The 20,312-nt window shown below is 38.1% G+C and overlaps 2 protein-coding genes across 2 annotated transcripts in view; one reads left to right on the top strand and one right to left on the bottom strand.

Moving 5' to 3' along the window:
- DSG2 (desmoglein 2) overlaps positions 1–18,521 on the bottom strand; it is a 38,865-nt gene extending 20,344 nt beyond the window's left edge. Inside the window, exons 1-4 of the mRNA XM_075213462.1 lie at positions 18,151–18,521; positions 4,378–4,413; positions 3,016–3,144; positions 1,846–2,007 (exon numbers count right to left, since the gene is read on the bottom strand). Of these exons, the coding sequence (XP_075069563.1) occupies positions 1,846–2,007; positions 3,016–3,144; positions 4,378–4,413; positions 18,151–18,198 (375 nt within the window). The 5' untranslated portion in view covers positions 18,199–18,521. The remainder of the gene's footprint in view (positions 1–1,845; positions 2,008–3,015; positions 3,145–4,377; positions 4,414–18,150) is intronic.
- Positions 1–19,595, top strand: part of B4GALT6 (beta-1,4-galactosyltransferase 6) — a 157,853-nt gene extending 138,258 nt beyond the window's left edge. Inside the window, exon 10 of the transcript XR_012692890.1 lies at positions 18,516–19,595. The gene's annotated coding sequence lies outside the window, so the exon portion shown is untranslated. The remainder of the gene's footprint in view (positions 1–18,515) is intronic.
- Positions 19,596–20,312: the final 717 nt, after the last annotated feature.

The following is a 20,312-nucleotide window of genomic DNA, read 5'->3' as shown; positions in this document are numbered from 1 at the left end:
AATCTTGCTGCTTATAAAATATACATAAAAGTTGAATACTGAACCATTTACTGTAAAATGTAAGCAGATGAGAGGTAACCATGGAGTTTTTATAGAAATACAGAAGGCTGCAGGACAAATGCTTTTATACAGGTCATGGAACTCCAAAGTGACTTTGGATATGCTTTTTATTTTGCAGTAAGGCCGACATTACTACTATAATAAGCAAGTTTCAATTTCAAATTACACAAGTATCTTATATAAAGTTATTCTTATGTCTAGGTATGTTTTGCCTTCACCCACAGCTACAAATTGAAAAAAATCTCCCATGTTCTGTCCCGTGGGAGTATATCCGCAGTATTATGGCATTAACTTCAATAATAATCAATAATAATAATAATAATTTTGAACACCAAAATGGAGTATTAAATAAATGTAATGTGTTTAACATGAGCAGTATTACTTACAGGACTTGTGTCTCTGTCTTGTTACTTTTATTGTTGTACATGCTAGTCACTCACAATATGCTCTGATTATGCTGTTTATGTACTATATGTCTACCTTAAAACTGCTTTCAAACATTGCCTTTTGATACAACAGTATATCACAGAGACATCACACTAAGTATTTTAGCATGGTCATTGTGTGCAGAATTCATACTATTACTATACAGCTGATCAATGTTGACAGTGTGAAAATGTGCATTGTAAATTTGGTAATCTAGGCAGTGTTATTATTGTGGTTAGTGGTGATATGCTACTTATAAGAATACTGTTATGAAATGCTGTGGCGTATGCTGGCGCTATAATAAATGTAAAGTACCTGAGAAATAAGTCTCGGCTATTGAAATTCACAGTACAGTACTGAATAAATGAATAGGTGTGTTGGGTACTGTTTCTGTCACAAATGTCTGCCTATTATGTGAACAGCAGCTTTAGAGAAAAAATAGTTATTTGCCTTATTTCATATTTGGACACAAAAATTTAACGTTTCACCATCTGAAAGATATAGTGTACTACATTTACTAAATATACTGTTAGGACTTAACAAGTCTGTGTACGTCTCTTATAATGATAACAATTTAGGAGAAACATGAGGGGTGTGTGGGGTAGTTCTTTAGACAAAGCAATAGCTCCAATATAGTAAAATATTCACTGTAGAGTCATCCACTGGACAAATGTGCTTTTCAGAGAAACCTTTCGTCAATTGAACAACCATTAAAAGTTCATGGGTGAGTGGGGAAATCAATGCATCAGCAAGGTTCAGAATCCCTTGCTGTATTTCAGGAACTCAGTAGTAGACAGGTGACTTCAGTGCACACATCAGAAACAGTACAGTACCTTGCGGAAGTGTCAGGGGAAAATAAATGACACAGTAGTGACACAGCATGTAACATATCCCAAGTAGACGTGGATTATGCGCTGAGTTTGGCAATTTAACCTGAAGAAAAATGTTCCATTTATTTGCACTCCGTATGAAAAGAAATGTCTAAATAGGTCATGTGACAAGTGACATCACTACTCACCAAAATAACATTTAATTTCAGGTGTGAAACTGCCAAATATAAGGGGATTAAAACACTATTCACAATAGGAGCATATCTACATATACACATAAATATTATATTTGCAGGGTCAAGCAGATTAAGGAAAGTTATCAATTAAAGTAATATCCCGTGATATAATTAATAAGTAAGGAGGAGCAGCAAGGAAAAGACATGAAGTTTACAAAAAAAAAAAAAAAGTGGAGTGCACCTTACAGATAAAAAAAAAAAGTTGACAAAAGCAAGGACTTATATAGGTGGAGTCAAAGTTCAAACCATGAAGACACAATGTCATATAAAAGTTACACAACTTCATAACTTACATAGAACATTGGTATTTCTTCTCTGTCCACAATTCCTGTTACATTCATTTCACCAGTCCTTTCGTTGATAATGAACATACCAAGTGGTGGTTCTGTAACTCCCCTACCAGTGATTTTATAACGGATTCTCAGAGATGGGTCCACCTTAGAGTCAGACTGTATCTGACAGGGTTTAAAAACAACAAAAACAAGTGTTAGTCAAAGACAAACATACAATTATTAGTAATGTTCTAGAATGGAAAACCACCTGAAAACCAAACACAAGACTGCAAGCATTTGGTATCCCAGGGTTACCAGAATGAAATCCAAAGATGAAGTGGAAATGAAGGATTACATTATATCTATATAGCTCAACATTACATTTTTATAAAACAAAAACAATAATAGTTGGGTAGGGATATAATGATACAAATTGACAGTCAACAAACACTACAGATTCTTCATTAGATGCAATGTGTGAAAAATCAAAGGAATGTGCTTATTTGAACTAAGTGTCCACACACTTCAGACTGAAATTATTTCAACACCCAAACTTGACCTGCCTCTGAAATGGGTAAAGTATTTGTCCAATTTTCAACGATCCCCACTCCTCACCTCACCCTTCAGGTAGTAAATTATAGGAGGGAGTTCCTTTCTCTGGGAAACCCTTTTTTGCTAAAAGCCTGGGGTCATTTTACAAAAATAGTCATCAGAGCGGAATAGAATCACTATTATGTACTACTGAAGGGAAGACGGACAGATTGATAAGATACAAAATATTTACAAGGTTTACTTTTTCAAACCAGCCTCTAAATGTGGTATATTTTGTCATTTTAAAAACTTTTTTTTTTGGCATTTGGGTTACAAAATAAGTTTTTATACATTCAGATTGCCAATCATCAGCAAAATAGTTTGTAAGTTCTCATTTAAGTAGAAACTACCAGGTAAAATAGTACAGCAAATAACTAAATATATTATAAAATAATAAGAGCAAGTGAAAATGTGCAACAGTATTGTTCTAAGACATGTGCAAAAAAAAGAGGGGGCTAAATAATTATTACTGTGCAAAACAAACTTTTGACTCTCAGGGAAGGCAAAACTAGTAATTCACAGACTTTTACCATTAATCAAGACGTCCATTACATCATAGAGCACAGATTTCAGATTTCCACACAGTGTAAACATACTTACTTTTGCAATGGGATTTTTGAAGGAATTGTCCTGTTCCTCATAAATTGAAACTGGTGGGATGATCCATTCTCGCTTATGTCTAACTAAATTTACAGATCCATCATCCCTTTTTAGACTGGGTTTCACCATCTTTAAGAGAGGCAAAGACGTATTACTTGCAAAGTTATACATTGGATATCAATCTGCCTTCAACCCCCCCAGCTCCGCCTATCCCCTCATGATTATGCAGATACTATCATTATAGTCAGGTATTTCTGCTGCTGGAACTAATGATGCTAGAAAAGTTAAATAAAAACCAATGTAATCCTGCCACATGTCACGTGCCTGGTGTTCATTGAAGGAATAAGCACATTTCATTTGCACACAGCTATAGTTTGGTTTGTGAGATTTTTATTGCGTTTCCCAAAGGACAGAGACCAAGGAGCAGTTAGCATTGCTGTGGTGCGAATGTGCAAATTACTTCAGGACAGGCCACTGAAATGGTTTGAGAAGAGTGATGTTTATTTGATGCCATCCAAAATATTGACCCTACATGATAAAAGCTCATAAAGATATTATTATATTATATATCTATCTCATACTTGCCTACTTTCAGTAGGCGACGTCCGGGAGAGGGGCATGACTAATGGGTGAGAGGGGGTGGGGCGCCTCGAATCTCGTCATTTTGGCCCCACCCCCACGAGTAAAATGACATTGGGGCGGGTCCAAAATGACGTGATTCTCAGTGAATCGCGTCATTTTAACAAGGGAATTCCGGGATGCGGGAGAAATGCCAGCTCTCGCGGGAGCCTGACCCCAATTTCGGGAGTCTCCCGAACATTCTGGGATAGTTGGCAAGTATGATCTATCTATCTCTCCCCCCTTCAAATCAAGACCAAGATTTACCTATAGTTCATTATGTGTGTTTTATACAAGAGAAAAAGCTACAATTACATTCATGTTTATATCAAACTCACACATTGAAAATATACATTTTCCTATTAAAAAATGGCATATTAAAAATTAGCATCTTATCTGCCCTATTACTAAGAAACTTCGTATTTTGGAGGCAAGGGCTCCACGGTCTGTCACCCCCTCCCTGAACTCAGCTGGCAGCCTACGGTTTCAATTAATCAGCCTGCAATAGATTCTTATATCATTGTATGCATAGTTACATCAACAATCTGCTGCAGCCCTGTGGCCACACCAACCTGGCACCCTCCTTGTTTTTAACCTGGAAAACCAGGTATGGGCATTTAATGCTTTTCATCTCGCCTAAAAGCTTGACTGTTTACCCCAGGTTGTTCTTCTCATAACATGGGACGAAATTGTTAACAAACGTTTGAACAATTGCAAAGCTGTAGATGGCCAAGAATGACTTGCCTCTAAATGGAGTCCATGTCCAAAACCAAGAATAGCCTACAGACAGGAAGAGAAAATGAAAAACCGTTAAATGAAGTTGAAAACAAAACAAAAAAGAAAAAATAATACTAGACAAACTCCAATTAGAAAAAAAAAAAGTTTCAATTACACAAAAGCACAAAAAAAATATCATGAAATTACCACTTTCAAAACAGGGTTAAACTTTTCTGAAACAATTTAAGAGAAAATCTCTCGAAGTAGGAATGTTCTTATTCTTTCCCTCAAGCAAATGACTAGTTCATAAACCAGTCTGAACAAAAGAAGTATGAAAGTACAGTCTAAATACAGGACTAAACGGATGTCTGTATGAAAGACAACCTGTGCATAATCAGTAAAAGAAAAGTTATGGTAGTGGGGATTTCGAAACTAATCTAAACCATGGCGATGCTTGATTTAAACGTTGAATTTTTAATGCATCCAAACCAGTTAATAGTTTAGTTAGGATAGTAAAACATGTTTAAACCATAACATTTTAGAGCTACAGTAGGATACGGACAACGCTCCATTTATTAAAGAGTGCCTTCCACCTTTGGAACTGCTCCTCTTGTTTCTGGACAGGTTATTAAAAGCATGTACTAGGAAGAAAAAAATAAATTCAAAAACTGATATAACTGGATTAGATCATTATTCAGTGCTGTCTAATGGACCTTTGTATACTAGAGCTTATGCTGGGAGAAAAATATACTATATGGACAAAAGTATTCAGATGCTTGACCATTACACCAACAAGGACTGTAATGGCATTGTATTCAAATACATATGCTATAATATGGGGTTGGTTCTTGGTTCCCCTTTTGCAGCGATAACAGCTTCCACTCCTCTTGGAAGGCTTCCCACAAGATGATGAGAGCGTTTCTGTGGGAATTTGTGCGCTTTCATTCTGTAGAGCATTTACGAGGTCAGGCACTGATATTGGACGAGAAGGCCTGGCTCTCAATCTCCGTTCCAGTTCATCTCAAAGGTGTTTGATGGGTTTGAGGTCAGGGCTCTGTGCGGGCCAGTCAAGTACTTCCACACTGAACAGTCATTGTTTTGTGCACTGGGGCACAGTCACGTTGAAATAGAAAAGGGCCTTCCCCAAACTCTTGCCACAAAGTTGGAAGCATAGCATTGTTCAAAATGACTTGCTATGCGGAAACATTAAGATTACCCTTCAGTGGAGATAAGGGGCCTAGTCGAAACCCTGAAAAACAGCCCGATACCATTATCCCTCCATCACCTTCACAGTTGGCATAATGCAATCAGGCAGGTCACTTTCTCCCGGCATTCACCAAACCCAGACTTGCCAATCTGACTGCCAAACAGAGAAGCACAATTCGTCACTCCACAGAACACCTTTCCACTGCTCCCCAATCCAGTGTCTGTGTGCTTTACACCACTCCAGCCGACACTTGGCATTGGTCTTGGTGATGTGAGGCTTGTATGCAGCTGCTCGGCCATGAAAACCCATTTCATTGAGCTCCCACAACAGTTTGTGTGCTTACATTAATGCCAGTGAAAGTTCAGAAACTTCAGCTATGGAATCACCAGAGCATTGGAAACTTTTACGCACCATGCGCCTTAACAGTCATTGATCCCGATCTGTGATTTTACATGGTCTTCCGCTTCATGGCTGAGTTACTGCTGTTCCTAATCACTACCACTTTCTAATAATATCACTTACAGCTGATCATGGAATATCCAGCAGGGATAAAATTTCATGCACCATCTTATTGCAAAGGTGGCATCCCATCACAGTATCATGCTTGAACTCACTGAGCTCTTCAGAACGATCCATTTTGTATCACAAATGTTTGCAAATGGAGACTGCATGGCTAGGTGCTTGATTTAATACACCTGACAACGGGTCTGGTTGAAACACCTCAATTCAATAATTAACAGTTGTGGCCAAATACTTTTGTCCATATAGTGTCTCTCACTCCCTACAATCTTTCTGAAGGCAGCAACACTCCATATAGGAGAAATACAATCTTCTATGTCACAAAAAATGAAAATGCAAAGTTTCCACTCAATTACATAGTTTTTTTATTTTAAAGTTTATGGTCATTTTTTATTATACTATTTTATGTATATTTGAGCAATTTTATTTGCTAAAAATTCGGCCTGAATGTATATTGGTTATTGTGGGGCTTTAATTGTATGTTTAGTATAACCACTAATATTTCATATCTGCTATTTTAAATCACCACAATTTTATGTGCGCCGTCCTCTCTTGGCTCATGTGTTAAAACTGATATTATGATGAACTCACTCACAGATGCAGGCATTCTGTGATTGGGCCAAAAGACTGGAGTGCTCTGTATGTGGCCAACCTAAGTTTATTGAAGGATGACATTTCAGTATGAAGTGGCTGATAATAGAAAAATAGCTTGCACTCAAATGGCAGTGCAAGGAGAAATACTACTCCATGATCCCATTAAAGAATTTGTTGTGTGAATTCTTGACAATGGGTGTTTAATGTCAAGAAAAACATACTTTTGATCTGGGGACATGCAGAAGCCAAGAAAGACACTCAATCTAAATTTGACTTATTGAATGAAGCCCTTCCTTTATATATTGTACAGTATGGCAGACAGTCAAGTTGGTATAACGATTTAAGAAATTGTGATTGCAGCTATAATAAATGACTACATTTTCTTCTTAGGATCAAGCAGGGTAAACGTTCATTAGGCAAGAGACAACCATCCATAGTCAAGATCAGTATTGTTGTTATACCTCCCTTACTCCTTTTTTGACTTTGTACAGATTTTTCCATGCTATCAGCCTTCTGGAATCTCACCACCTGCAGTGCCATGTACACTCCTCACCTCGCCCTCATTTCTCACTAGGTTGTGTGGGGGAGTACAACTGCTTTGTTCTGTTTTTACTAGAACAGCGAAAATAAGAGAGTTCCTATGTTGGGAAAGAAACAGTTTTATTTCTTCTCACGCTGATGATACACATTTTGTTGTGGGATTTATACTTCTGAATCAAGGTACACAGTACAAAGAACAAGCCCCATGACTACATGATTAACTGGAAGCTAAGCTGCCCGCACTCTAGCGAGAAGGCCAAATTAATCTCAAATCACAGTCTTCGGATAGCTTACTTTATTTCATTTGTATTTTGGAATAGGATTAACTACATCCTTTATTCAGATCACTGCGCCTATTCATCAGCTGGGTAAATCAAAATTCTGTTAGGATTCCTCTGTATAAAAATATTTCACCCATGCACTAAATAACAGCCTGTCACCTCCCAATGGCATTACAAGCTGCAAGTAGAGGATGGAGATCACCCAGGTATCAAGGTAAGAAGAGAAGGGTGAGAAATAATTACAGGGACAGAGCTTTCATTATTAGTACACTGAAGGTGAACTGTAGGGTGAGAAATAATTACAGGGACAGAGCTTTCATTATTGGTACACTGAAGGTGAACTGTTAGTTCACAGACCTGCTCACAATGATGTCATACGCTGACACTTGCCCAATTACATTAAACTGTACTAGAATTATCAAACTTCACTATGCTTGGTAAGCACACAGGCCTTTCCATCATTCTTCCTTGTGTCTTTTGGGTCGGTTTGTGTTTAGGGGCAGCAGAGGTTGAAAAGCGGCTTTTTCTTTGCACACGTAAAGTTTCGACACACACCCCTTCCAAATCAGTCAATTGAAAGTAACTAAAATTGTTACAGATATACTAATTTATCTAGTTTGTTAGAGGTCAGGAAATCTTACATTAATATGATGGTTGAGAGACAGAACTCGGGTACATGACTGAACTGAAGAAGGGCTGAATTATGTACCACAGCATCAATATATTCTGCACTACTGACAGGAAAAACTAAAGCACGCGCCAAGTAACAACTGTGCGAGCAGTGGTTTTGATGTGGATCCTGACACTAAATTTGTGTGTCCTGTAGCTGCAATGATGTGTAACTAGACCTGGTCAATTTTCTGCATCTATATAGATACTAGAGTCACCCGGTGTGAGGACTTGAATAACAGGGATTTTTGGTTATAGTGGTTTATGCTATTTTAAGTATAACCGTCACCACATGTACATATTTAAACATTTAAGGATTCACAATAGTGTGAAAAAATAAAAATAAGTACAACGTTAAATTTATCCTTCAATTTTTATTAAGGCTGTCAGAGTGAGGTCTAGGAGTCTACATTTTGGGGAATCTGAATGAGAATACTGGGCTCCTACATACATATAGCTCCCCTTTTCTCACTAGATATGTTCGGAAAACACTTATTTATCAATATGTTTAGAACAGATCATCATCATTTATTTACATAGCGCCAAAAAATTCCGTAGTGCTGTACAATTGTCCTTTCAATACAGATTGTCCTTTCAATACAGCATTCAAGCGAGAAGTGCAGAAAGCCATGAACCATATCGCAGCTCTGACGAGGCTGGTCTTCCACGGCAGAAATAGGATAAACTGACTAAGGGAAATAGAAATAACTAATTGTAGAAACTTTATTTAAAATCAGGACACAGTGTGTCACTGTATATCATTGCAAATGTACCTATTTTTGATATTGTGTTGTGTTTTTGAATTGGAAATCTAGTGATAGGCCATGTTGGAAGAAATTAGGTTTTATGGTAACTTTTCTAAAGTAAGTGCCATGCAAATTAAGTCTTTTTCATCTGAGTGACCAACACTTTTTTTTAGCCTGAATACACTTGCTGGGATTTATTACCTTTTAACCCGTCTTGCTAAAAAGATAGATGGACTACATAAATAACACAACCAGCAAGTAATTTAGGAAATCACAGACTGATGTGAATTTTGTTACATACAGTATTAGAGAATATCATCATCATCATTTATTTATATAGCGCCACTAATTGCGCAGCGCTGTACAGAGAACTCATTCACATCAGTCCCTGCCCCATTGGAGCTTACAGTCTAAATTCCCTACTATAGACACACACTCACACACAGACAGAGAGGGAGACAGACAGACAGATAGAGAGGGAGAGACTAGGGTCAATTTTTGATAGCAGCCAATTAACCTACCAGTATGTTTTTGGAGTGTGGGAGGAAACCGGAGCACCCGGAGGAAACCCACGCAAAAACACAGGGAGAACATACAAACTCCAAACAGAAAGGCCATGGTCGGGAATCGAACTCATGACCCCAGTGCTGTGAGGCAGAAGTGCTAACCCCTACGCCACTGTGTTGCCCAATATATTACATTCTGATGCTAAATATCTGGTGTAATATAATCAGACTTTGTGGTGCCAGTTAGGATCAGCAGGCTGGGCTACCCCCTCCCAAAATGTGTGTAAAACTGTATAAAAAGAGCCCTGTTGCCCATGTAAAATGTAGCAGTATTCCATCTGGATGATCACTAGTACCACCAGCTAATGTGTAAAGGTCCTCGTCAGGACTCTTGAGCAATAAAACATCACTGCTTCAAGATTTTGCCTGAGGCCTATTACCTGATATATCCTGTGCCCAACACATAAGAGCTTACATTTGAATCCGTTCTCTGGCTGTCCTGTGTTGAACCCAGTGTCTGTGTCAACGTTCTGCACACTAACCAGCAGTCCTGATCCATAGTAAGTGGTCAGGAAGTACCATGAGCCTAGTGGTGGCAGCTGAATTCTCCTACAACTATTGCACAGTTGGTATTCGCAAGTCGGCATTTGTCTGGTGGCAGGTGACACCAGTAGGAGTGGTCAGTAACAGTTGGTTACGGACGGTGAGAGAAACCCGGATAAACTGTGCAGGAAGAACAACCCTTAATCCTTCTCCTCCCCAACAGACTGGGTGGCGAATTAAGCCTATCCGGTCACACTGAGCTTTATGAGAAGGTAGCAAAAGAAAACCATTGTTGAGAAAACACAACAAGAAATCTTACCTAGCATTTGCCAGAAGACATGTTGGAGACCCACATACCAGAATAGGAAAATGCAATGGTCCGATACCAAGATTTTACTTTTCAACCTTAATATTAGGTGCAATGTCTTGTAAGCCTAAGATTGCACATTATCCAAAGAACACTGATGTGGGAGAGTTGGGGGTATGTCAAGTTTAGCGCTACCTGTCACAGATGGCATTGAAAGTGTTTTGGAGGTGGTTGGGGGCAGGCCAGTGATGAACACAACCCAGTGGGAAGTAGACACGCCCCATGATTTGTGGTTACATCTGCTTTACGTGCAGTGGTGCACATACATTGTATAGATTCAACAACTTCAGAAGTTGACAAAGGCAATAAACACCCATACACCTTGTTTGAACATAAACCACTGTGTGAAATGCCAGCATTCATTTTATAGTCTACCATTTTCCTTTTTTTTTTTCTCTTTAGGCTGTTATTAATGATTTATAAATCTTTACAGTGTCATGGATTACCATAGCAACATGGCAAATGAAGTAGCGAGCAGAGAGGCTTTAGAACGTCCCTCTAGGCTATGTCTGCATCGTGACATCGTCAACTTAGTCTCTGTCATCAGATGACATACCACATGCTAAAACAGTAAGCATGTGGCAGCCATAAATGTCTGCCCTCCAGAGAGATTTTGAAAAGGAAATAAGAAGAGGTATTTAACTTCCTATTTAAAGAAAATATTCTAAAAGGAAAGTGAAGGTGTTGACAGTAGGAACCAGATTCCATCATTTATCTAGTACATTCTAGAAAATTATTGCTAAATCTGAGCAATTGCTATGGGCAACACCTTTACTTTTAATTTTTAGAAATTTTTGTAAATATAGCCCCTGGTGGCAAAATGTCCTTAATCCATCCTGACCATGTAGGCTTTATCCCTGGCCGTCAGGCACTGGATAATACTAGGAGTAATAAACATAACCCATCACTTGCATCTAACAGGAACCCACTCACTCCTTCTGATGCAGCAGGCGCTTGATAAATTGAGCTGGAGTTTCACTTCAGTCATTTCTACCCCTCTAGGTACCCTTGTTGTCAGGGAACTTCTTGCTCTACCCTGGATTCCTTGTGTTTACTTCACACAACAGGTAAGTCTTCACAATGTATAAATTAATGATTTATCTGCCCCCTTTAGATAAATTCCCATTGAACCCAAATGGGAAAGAGATGGGGATCATACTCAATTACAAGAATTGGTCAGCAATTCTCAAAAACTTGGTCAAGACTTCTCTATGTATCCGAATCAAAGAGAATGTTACAAATTACATTATAAGTGGCACCGCATTCTCTCCAGCATCCATGACTTCCTAGTCAGATCTTTGCTGTTGTAACTGCTAGCGGACTGACACCTTTGTCCATACATGGTGGACTTGCCCAAAGTTGACTAAACTGTGGACAAAAAAAAAATATCTTCTAACAAACCCTCACAGATGTTGACATCCCACTCTCTGCAGAATAGTTTCTCCTATCCCTTCCAGTTCCAGGGCTCATAAATACTTCAAATAACTCATCCAGCATTTTGCAGCACAGTGGCCTCTGCACCCTGGAGATCCCCTGATGCACCAGCTATAATGAATAGAGTGGAACATAGTATGATCATTTTTAATAACTTGTCCAAGACATTTGAAAAAGAATGGCACCACAATTCATTCTAGATTGTTCCCTCTGTAGCTACTTTGTGTTAATGGCCATTGGCATGCTGGATATATTGCTTCAACTTTGGGATGTGTCATTATGTTTTCGATGTGTGTTCACACCGCTCTTGAGCCCTGTCCCCCTTCTCCCCTGTTTTTCATCCATCTTTTCTCTCCCCCATCCCTAAGCCTTTATCAACAAAAACAATGATGGTACTGTGGCACTATGTCTTTTTAACCTTTGAAATCTTGTATTGTTACACAGATGATAAAGTAACCTTTCCATCCATCCTCTGTATGTCCAGTACTTAATAAAATTGCTTTTAATTGAAAAAATAAAATTAAATAAAAAAAAATTACTTGTTTGCACTTTCCTGGCTTGAAATTTACAACATCTCAAGAAAGCTGGGCATGGAACATAGGCTTAGTGCAGCATTATTCAGTGGACAGCAACTACATTATAATCTCATGTTTATCTTCCTTGCTATTCCCCCCATTTAATGTATTATTTTTGTAAAGTGAGCTGTATCAGCTACTAACCTGCTGAACCAGCCCCATCAGCTCATGTGTTTCCAACATATCAGTGCCCCCTCAGTTCCTGTGTGTGACACAAACCAGTTTTCTGCCATGTGGAAAAGCCAACATGGAGATGTAGAGTGAACAATTTATCTTTAAAGGGTAAAAACTTATTAAAGACAGACCCAGAGCAGCCCAAACTCTCTCATAGACAAGCTTTACATTTGGGAGCTCATTAATCACCAGTATAACAAATGCTGACTTTGGAGGATTCAAGCTACAGTCATGGCCAAAAGTTTTGAGAATGACACAAGTATTGGTTTTCACAAAGTTTGCTGCTTCAGTGTTTTTAGACCTTTTTGTCAGATGTTGCTATGGTATACTGAAGTAAAATTACAAGCATTTTATAAGTGTCAAAGGCTTTTATTGACAATTACATTAAGTTTATGAAAAGAGTCAATATTTGCAATGTTGACCCCCTCTATTTAAAGACCTCTGACATCTGAATCAACTTCTGGGCCACATACTGACTGATGCCTCCCATTCTTGCCTAACCAATGCTTGGAGTTTGTCAGAATTTGTTTGTCCACCCGTCTCTTGAGGATTGACCACAAGTTCTCAATGGGATTGAGATCTGGGAAGCTTCCTGGCCACTTAGTTATCACTTTTGCTTTATGGCAGGGTCCTCCATCATGCTGGAAAAGGCATTGTTCATCACCAAACTGTTCTTGGATGGTTGGGAGAAGTAGCTCTTGGAAGATGTTTTGGTACCATTCTTTATTCATGCCTGTGTTCTTAGGCAAAATTGTGAGTGAGCCCACTACTCTCTTGGCTGAGAAGCAATCCCACATATGAATGGTCTCAGGATACTTTACTGTTGGCATGACACAGGACTGATGGTAGCGCTTACCTTTCCTTCTCCGGACAAGTGTTTTTACAGATGCCCCAAACAATCTGAAAGGTGATTCATCATTTCAGTATCACCCTCCTTTTAAAGCTTTCAGTCTGTTATTCTAACTCAATCAGCATGACAGAGTGATCTCCAGCCTTGTCCTCGTCAACAATCTCACCTGTGTTAATGAGAGAATCACTGACCTGATTTCAGCTGGTCCTTTTGTGTCAGGGCTGAAATGCAGTTGAAATGGTTTTGGGATAAAGTTCATTGTCATGGCAAAGAGGGGCTTTGAAATTGCAATTCATCTGATCACTTTTTATGACATTCTGAAGTATATGCAAATTGCCTTTATTGCCTTGTGAAAAGTAATATTTGTGTCACTCAACTTTTGGCCATGACTGTAGTATTCTATAGCCACTCCACACCTCTATAAAAAGATATCCCTGCAGTGGTTACAAATCTGATAAGAGATATTTTTTACCACTGAATGTTTCAACTTTTGGCTACAATAACGGCACAGCTTATAAATGGGTTTAATGGTAGTAGATGACCTATCTGCTTAGATAAGTTAGATTGCAGATAGGACATTAATGGATGTTTTTACCATTTGCATCTATCAAAATTAACTAGATTTCAAAACATCATGGCCTAGGTAGAATAATGAAAGATGGAGCTAGCTTATATTTGCAGGTGATTTAATGGCAGGAGTAGAATATTTGCAGAAAATTTGGAGTCAGCTTGCTCATCCATCTACTTTAAGTCTTTCAGTGGTTACAGCGGAGTTATCCATAACAAGTATACCAAAGTATGTTCACCAGTGCCAGGACTTGTATTGGTTTACATATCCTTGTGTGAAATTTTATAAAACCTGTTGTAGTTGAATCTCGAGGAAATTGCCTGGTCTTTTTCACCCCTTTTTTAAAAATGGGATCAAATCCAAAAACCAACCCAATTTATAAAGCAAACAAACGATAAAAATAAATGAGTGAATAAGAACTACTGATTTCCAAAAGTAATTTTCTGATTAAATTCAAGAGTACAGTATTTTGGTATCAAATAACTAAAAAAAAAAAATATCCACTAGGAGAAATAAAGGATAGAATGCTGAAACACTTCTATCTCTTCAGTCTGAATTTGGGCATGGAAAATGTCCCTTGTTTCCATGAAGTATAAAGAAAGGTATTAAATATTCACACCTGTTTACATTGGTTTCTAAACTCAAGCTATAGTTTCAATGTTGTTAAGTAATACCACTTGATTCACAATGCATAGAAAAGTAAATAACATCTGCAAGTAGACAGACAACTTGGAAAATACAAAAGTTATAAAAGGAGTATACATATGTCTCCATGTTCTCCCATGTGACATGTAACAGTTCAGTTATAGTTTATTTACCTGCCTGAAAAGTGCCTTGTATATTAACCTTCCTGAATTAATGCTACTACATATTTTGCTATGTTATGTTTTGTCTGCTCCCCACTATGTAACCCTTCCTTTTCCCTGTATCCTCTTCCCCTACCATTTAAAAACCCCAATAAAAATAACTCTGGTAAAGGAGTATACATGTTATGTATAGAGGTGAAACAGAAAGGGTAGGCATGACCATAGACAGGAGAGAGTGTATATAGAAAACACTTACATAAAGGATTAGTTTAGCAAAAACGACCCTTACAGCCACTTTTTGCACATTTAACCCCTTAGGGGGGAAAATAAATATGTCCAGAAAAGTAGAGTTTGCAAAAACTCCTGTTTCCATCAGTCATTTTTGAAACAAGGAGGGGATTTATAATAAGTCTTACCATTATTTTTTTAATGAGAAATGGAAAGACTCTTTTGGCAGCAAGCAACTCATTGTTTTACTATTTTAATTCTTTGTGTGATGTGAGCCAATTAGTCTCTCCCCTGAAACGCTCAAACGTCTCCATGATAAACTACATGGACAAAAGTATGTTGACGCCCCATCTAATCAGTGTGTTTGGCCATTTCAGTCACACCCATTGCTAACAGGTGCATACAATCGCCATAGCTACACATTATCATTAGAATGGGTCATAACGAAGAGGTCAGTGACTTTCACCAAGGCACTTTAATAGGATGTCACCTTTCTAAAAACGCAGTTAAATTTCTTCCCAGCTAACAACATTGTGCAGTTATTCTGAAGTGGAAATATCTAGGATCACCAGCAGCTCAGCTGTGAATCGGTAGGCCACACAATCTCAAAGAAGGGGACCTCCGAGTCATGACATGCATAATACATAAAAAGCATATGTCCTTGGTTGCAACACTCAATACCGAGTTACAATCTGGCTCTGGAACCAAAGCAGGCCTCAGATCAACATGTGCAATGCTAAACATCGACTGAGGTGGTGTAAAGCTCACAGCCATTGTACTCTGGAACAGTGAAAACATGTTGGTGAAGTGTGATTCACCACTCCAGACATCTGGCAGTCTGAAGGATAAATCTGGTTGTGGCAGATGCCAGGAGAACGCTTCCTGCTCAAATCCGTCCTGACAACTGCAAAATTTTCTGGAGGAGGAATAAAGGTCTGGGCCAAAGGGAAATGGTAATACACCAGCATACAATGACATTCTAAATAATTGTGTACTTCCAACTTTGTGGCAACTGTTTGGGGAAGGCCCTTTCCTGTTTCAGCATGATAATGCCACCATGCACGCAGCGAGGTCCATCAAGAAATAGTTTCCAGATTTTGGTGTGGAGGACCTTGACTGGGCCTACACAAAGCCATGACCTCAACCACATGGAACACCCCTGTCATGAAATGTACACTGCAATCCAGGCTTCATCAGTGCCAGACCCCACTAATGCTCTGAGGCTGAATGGATGCAAATTCGCACAGCAATGTTCCAAAATCTAGTGGAAAGCCTTCCCAGAAGAGCGGAGGCTGTTATAGCAGCAAAGGGGAGACCAATATAAATACCCATGGGTTTTTTTTAAATGAGATGTTGAACAAACACATATTGATGTGATGTTCGGGTGTCCACATCCATTTGGCCATGTAGTGTAAATTAAAGGAGGAAAAGGTGGTTTACTTCTCAAATCTTGCCGATTTATAAATATTAAAAATCATTATACTCCATTTAGTCATTGTTAAAACCATCAGCTTCCCAGACAACAGTTATAAGGTAGCAGTAGGGAAAACACATGCATATAGCTCCAGTGTACAAATGTTGCTGGTTGTCTGCAAATACCAGGCATAAAACTGGCAGTACCTTAGAGAGCTATTGGAAGAATTATTAGGTTAGGGAAATGCTATAGCAAACTTTATTATACAGTGGAGAGAACCTTTTAATGTCAAATTCATGTATCCATACTCTAGGATACTCTATTGACTTAAAGTGCCACAAAACTTAATAGTTGAAGTTGCAATACATAAAAGAGCCACTAGCCAAATTGACTAATTTTCTATAGTTTCCATATCTTGAAAGACATGCGAGATGATGTTTGGCACAGTATTTACATTATATACACAGCACAATCTATCTCTGATATCAGCCATTTCACACAGTGGCTCAGTTTGTCTTGTAAATGTTTGCCGCAGACAGACACAAAACTGCAGCCATTTGTAATCATTATTGTTTGTTTAAATGGCGCAACAGATTCCGTAGAACCTGACAAATGACATTCAGCCGGATTGCTGCACATCTGGATCTGTGGAATCTGGCCACTCACATAGGAATTCAAATTGGAAAGATCCAACCGTCACGTTGTCTGTCAAAATGGTTGTGTACCATAGTGTCCCATTACACAGTCGGCCAAACAATGTACGCGTAACAACTACAGTCACTGCTTATTTTTAAAATGTTGATCAGTCCTATGTCACAGAAGAATCATAGACAAGCCTTCCAACCAAGACTGGTGGGTGTGGTATTCTTCATGGGCCTTCCATAAAAGCATTCTCTCATATTCAAAAACGTCTTTACAATATAATATAGTCCTAAAACATAAATCCTCATATAGATAAACTGTAAAATTAACAAAAAAAAACATTCAAAACAATCCTTAAAGAGAAATATCACAAACTACAGTATCTATATAAAGAATGTCCCACTTTGCCAACAGTATTTATTTGTTTTTTAATTATACTTTTTCTACAAGCAAGAACAGGTTCACAAACTGTAGAAAGAAAAAAACATGTACTAGTATTGCTGAATTGCTAAAGCAGTAAGTTAGAAAAGCAGCTAGAAGCACAAGAAACTTTCCTTCGGTAAAAATGACAATGTATCAATAGTTATTCCTTTGTTTCTTCACATTCCTTAAAATGTTTTACAAGAAGCAACACTGATGAAAAACATTAATTAGTAGGACTATTCGATCTAGTACAGACTTATAACAAATTACACAATGTATTCCTGAGAGATAGGTAGGTAAAAGATCATATGACCATTTGAATCACATTAATCGGTTTCGCAATTAGAAACCGACATACACAGTGGTACAGTACACACATGGATGACGTTTAAATTGACAGTAAAGAAAGTCGCAATTCATTGATACCGTGTATCCAAGTGCCTTCAATACATAAAACATTTTAAACAGGACATTTTAATAATATTAAAGTAGCGGTTTTGTTAGGTTTCAGAGGTATACGTTAGTTAGCTAGTTACAGGGCGTGGTGGTTCTGCCGAGACAGGTAAGAAGTCTATGCCACATGGATGTTACATAGCAAGTTTAAACAAGTCGTCTTTTAATGACTTGTTCTGTTACTTGTTGCAGCCAGGGGTGGGCAAAGCATGAACTGGCTACACACGGAACACAAATGGTCCCACAGGAACAGACACTTACCATTGACAACAGGAGCACAATCCCTCCTCCAGCAGGGGTCCACAACATGGTGACTGCCAGGGATCTGGTGCTGCTCTCCTCGAAGCTGCAGAAAGTGTGTGACAATAAAGCCAAAATACAAATGCTGGGTCAGTCCAAGCTCCACAAAGAGGGGGGCGCAGCACAAGTATGTGGAAGACCAGTGAACTGCACAAGATATACAAGTTCACACACCAGTTTAGAAAATGGAGCCTTATCTGTGTCGGGAGGGCAGGGGAAAGGTGTAGAGATTGGGGGAGGGAACCAGGGAACACAGAGAGGGGAGGGCAGACAGAACTGGGCTGTCCTGTAACTTCGGTTGCATTCTTCCTTTCTTTCCTGTCCAGGTAAATATTGTCTAGCATGAAACCTGGTGCCCAACCCACCAGATCAACACGATGTCATCCATGTCGCAGCTCTAGGTGTGTCAGAAACTGAAAGGTGCACAAAACTGTCACTTTGAACCTGATATGTTTTCTCTGTTTACATGCAACCTTATAACTGTTCGGTGTTCCCAGGTGGTTTGCAAATTAAAACATTTAAGTGTAATCTAACATGTTTTTTAAAAATGGATATTAATGTTATTTTTTTAAATAAAAATGTTCCTCATTTGCATGACTATCTATTCATACTCTAGATATGAACCAGAAGAGACTATATGATTTTGAATTAAAATGGTTAAAAGTCCTTCCTGATAGATTGTAAGCTTGCCAGCAGCGCCCTCTTACCTCCCTGTATGTCTGTATTATGCAGTATTGTTTTATTACTGTTTGTTCCCAATGGTAAAGCGCTACGGAATCTGCGGGTGCTATATAAATACATAATGATGATGATGATGATAGTCAGTGATAGAGAACTTTGCAACAGTGATTTTCACACATGACAAAAAAACAAACAAACAGTCTTTGTCATTTGATTTTCAAAACCAATTTATTTTACTTTGCACTTCTAATTGTATTCTTTTAGTAGGCTCTCTGAGAACAATTGAAAAGTAAAATGTTTAAAATTTTACAAATCTTTATTAGTTGAAAACTAAAGTGTTTTAATCCTTTATTATAATGAAATATCTAAAAAATATATGTAAGTGAAGAAATAAAGAACTAAAGAAACAGGAAATGTAAAAAAAAATGCTATGGGTTCCCCTCCTCCAGTTGATTTTTTTAAGCCTTATAGGAAATATTAATAATTACCTATGATTGAAATATATACAGGAGAATATTTATGCTACAAAAGCACTAGCATATTTCTAATTAAATAAATTACAGTGTTGATATAATTAATATCTCTCAGTAGTGATGTTAGATAGTTATAAACAAAAGGAACTCATAGTCTAGACTCTAGACAATAATGTTTATCTATGTAGGATTATTCCACAATGTCAATCATATGTTCATATTTTAGCAGCTTTTCAGACAGATAAAATTGTAACTTTACAACTAAAATCTTTTATGCTTTTAATGAAATAAATATTACTAACATCATTTATCCTGTGTGCGGGTTTCTCTAAAGATACTTATCATTCAAATGGTACTTATATGATCTCTTATATGGAGTAATAACAGTATGACTGTTTGCAAAACACTATATAAGTTAATATTTGTACTCTTTAGTTTAGAATCTAGGGTTAATTTATACTGTCTATATCTATTTAATATTAAATGCAGCACACTATAGTTAAAAAAAAACTATAGTGTGATGGTGGAACTCTAACCTTATTGGCTGTAAGGAACTATCATTATTTTTAATAGCATAACATTTATGTTTATTCAGCCTTGTAGGTAGTTTCAGTTTTATGATCATAAAAATGCAGTGTACTTATTTATTATATTGGCACAGGTTCAGACTGTCCCACAGGGGTACCAGTGCTCCCTTCACTTTGATTCGCTGACAGACTGTCCATGTACTACTGAGGAGCTTAGTCTCACAAGAGAGACTATGGTTTCAGAGGAGCGGAAAGCCCCATTGCCGGCAAAAGAGGGTGCATTACTATCACTGATGGTAACCCCTGCCGCTGGTAAGGTGTGTCTGCTTTCACTGGAGAAAAAGTGTATCGCTGGACTCCTTGGCAAAATATGGGCAGTACGTGGGCGATGCTGCTGCTGTAGCCTCTCAGGACCCCACTCTGCTCTCAAAACTTTTATTGC

Source organism: Mixophyes fleayi, chromosome 5 (assembly GCF_038048845.1).
Source record: "Mixophyes fleayi isolate aMixFle1 chromosome 5, aMixFle1.hap1, whole genome shotgun sequence".
Classification (NCBI taxonomy): Eukaryota; Metazoa; Chordata; class Amphibia; order Anura; family Limnodynastidae; genus Mixophyes; species Mixophyes fleayi.
The sequence above is the reverse complement of the archived record's forward strand: the minus strand, read 5'-3'. Positions and strand labels throughout refer to the sequence as shown.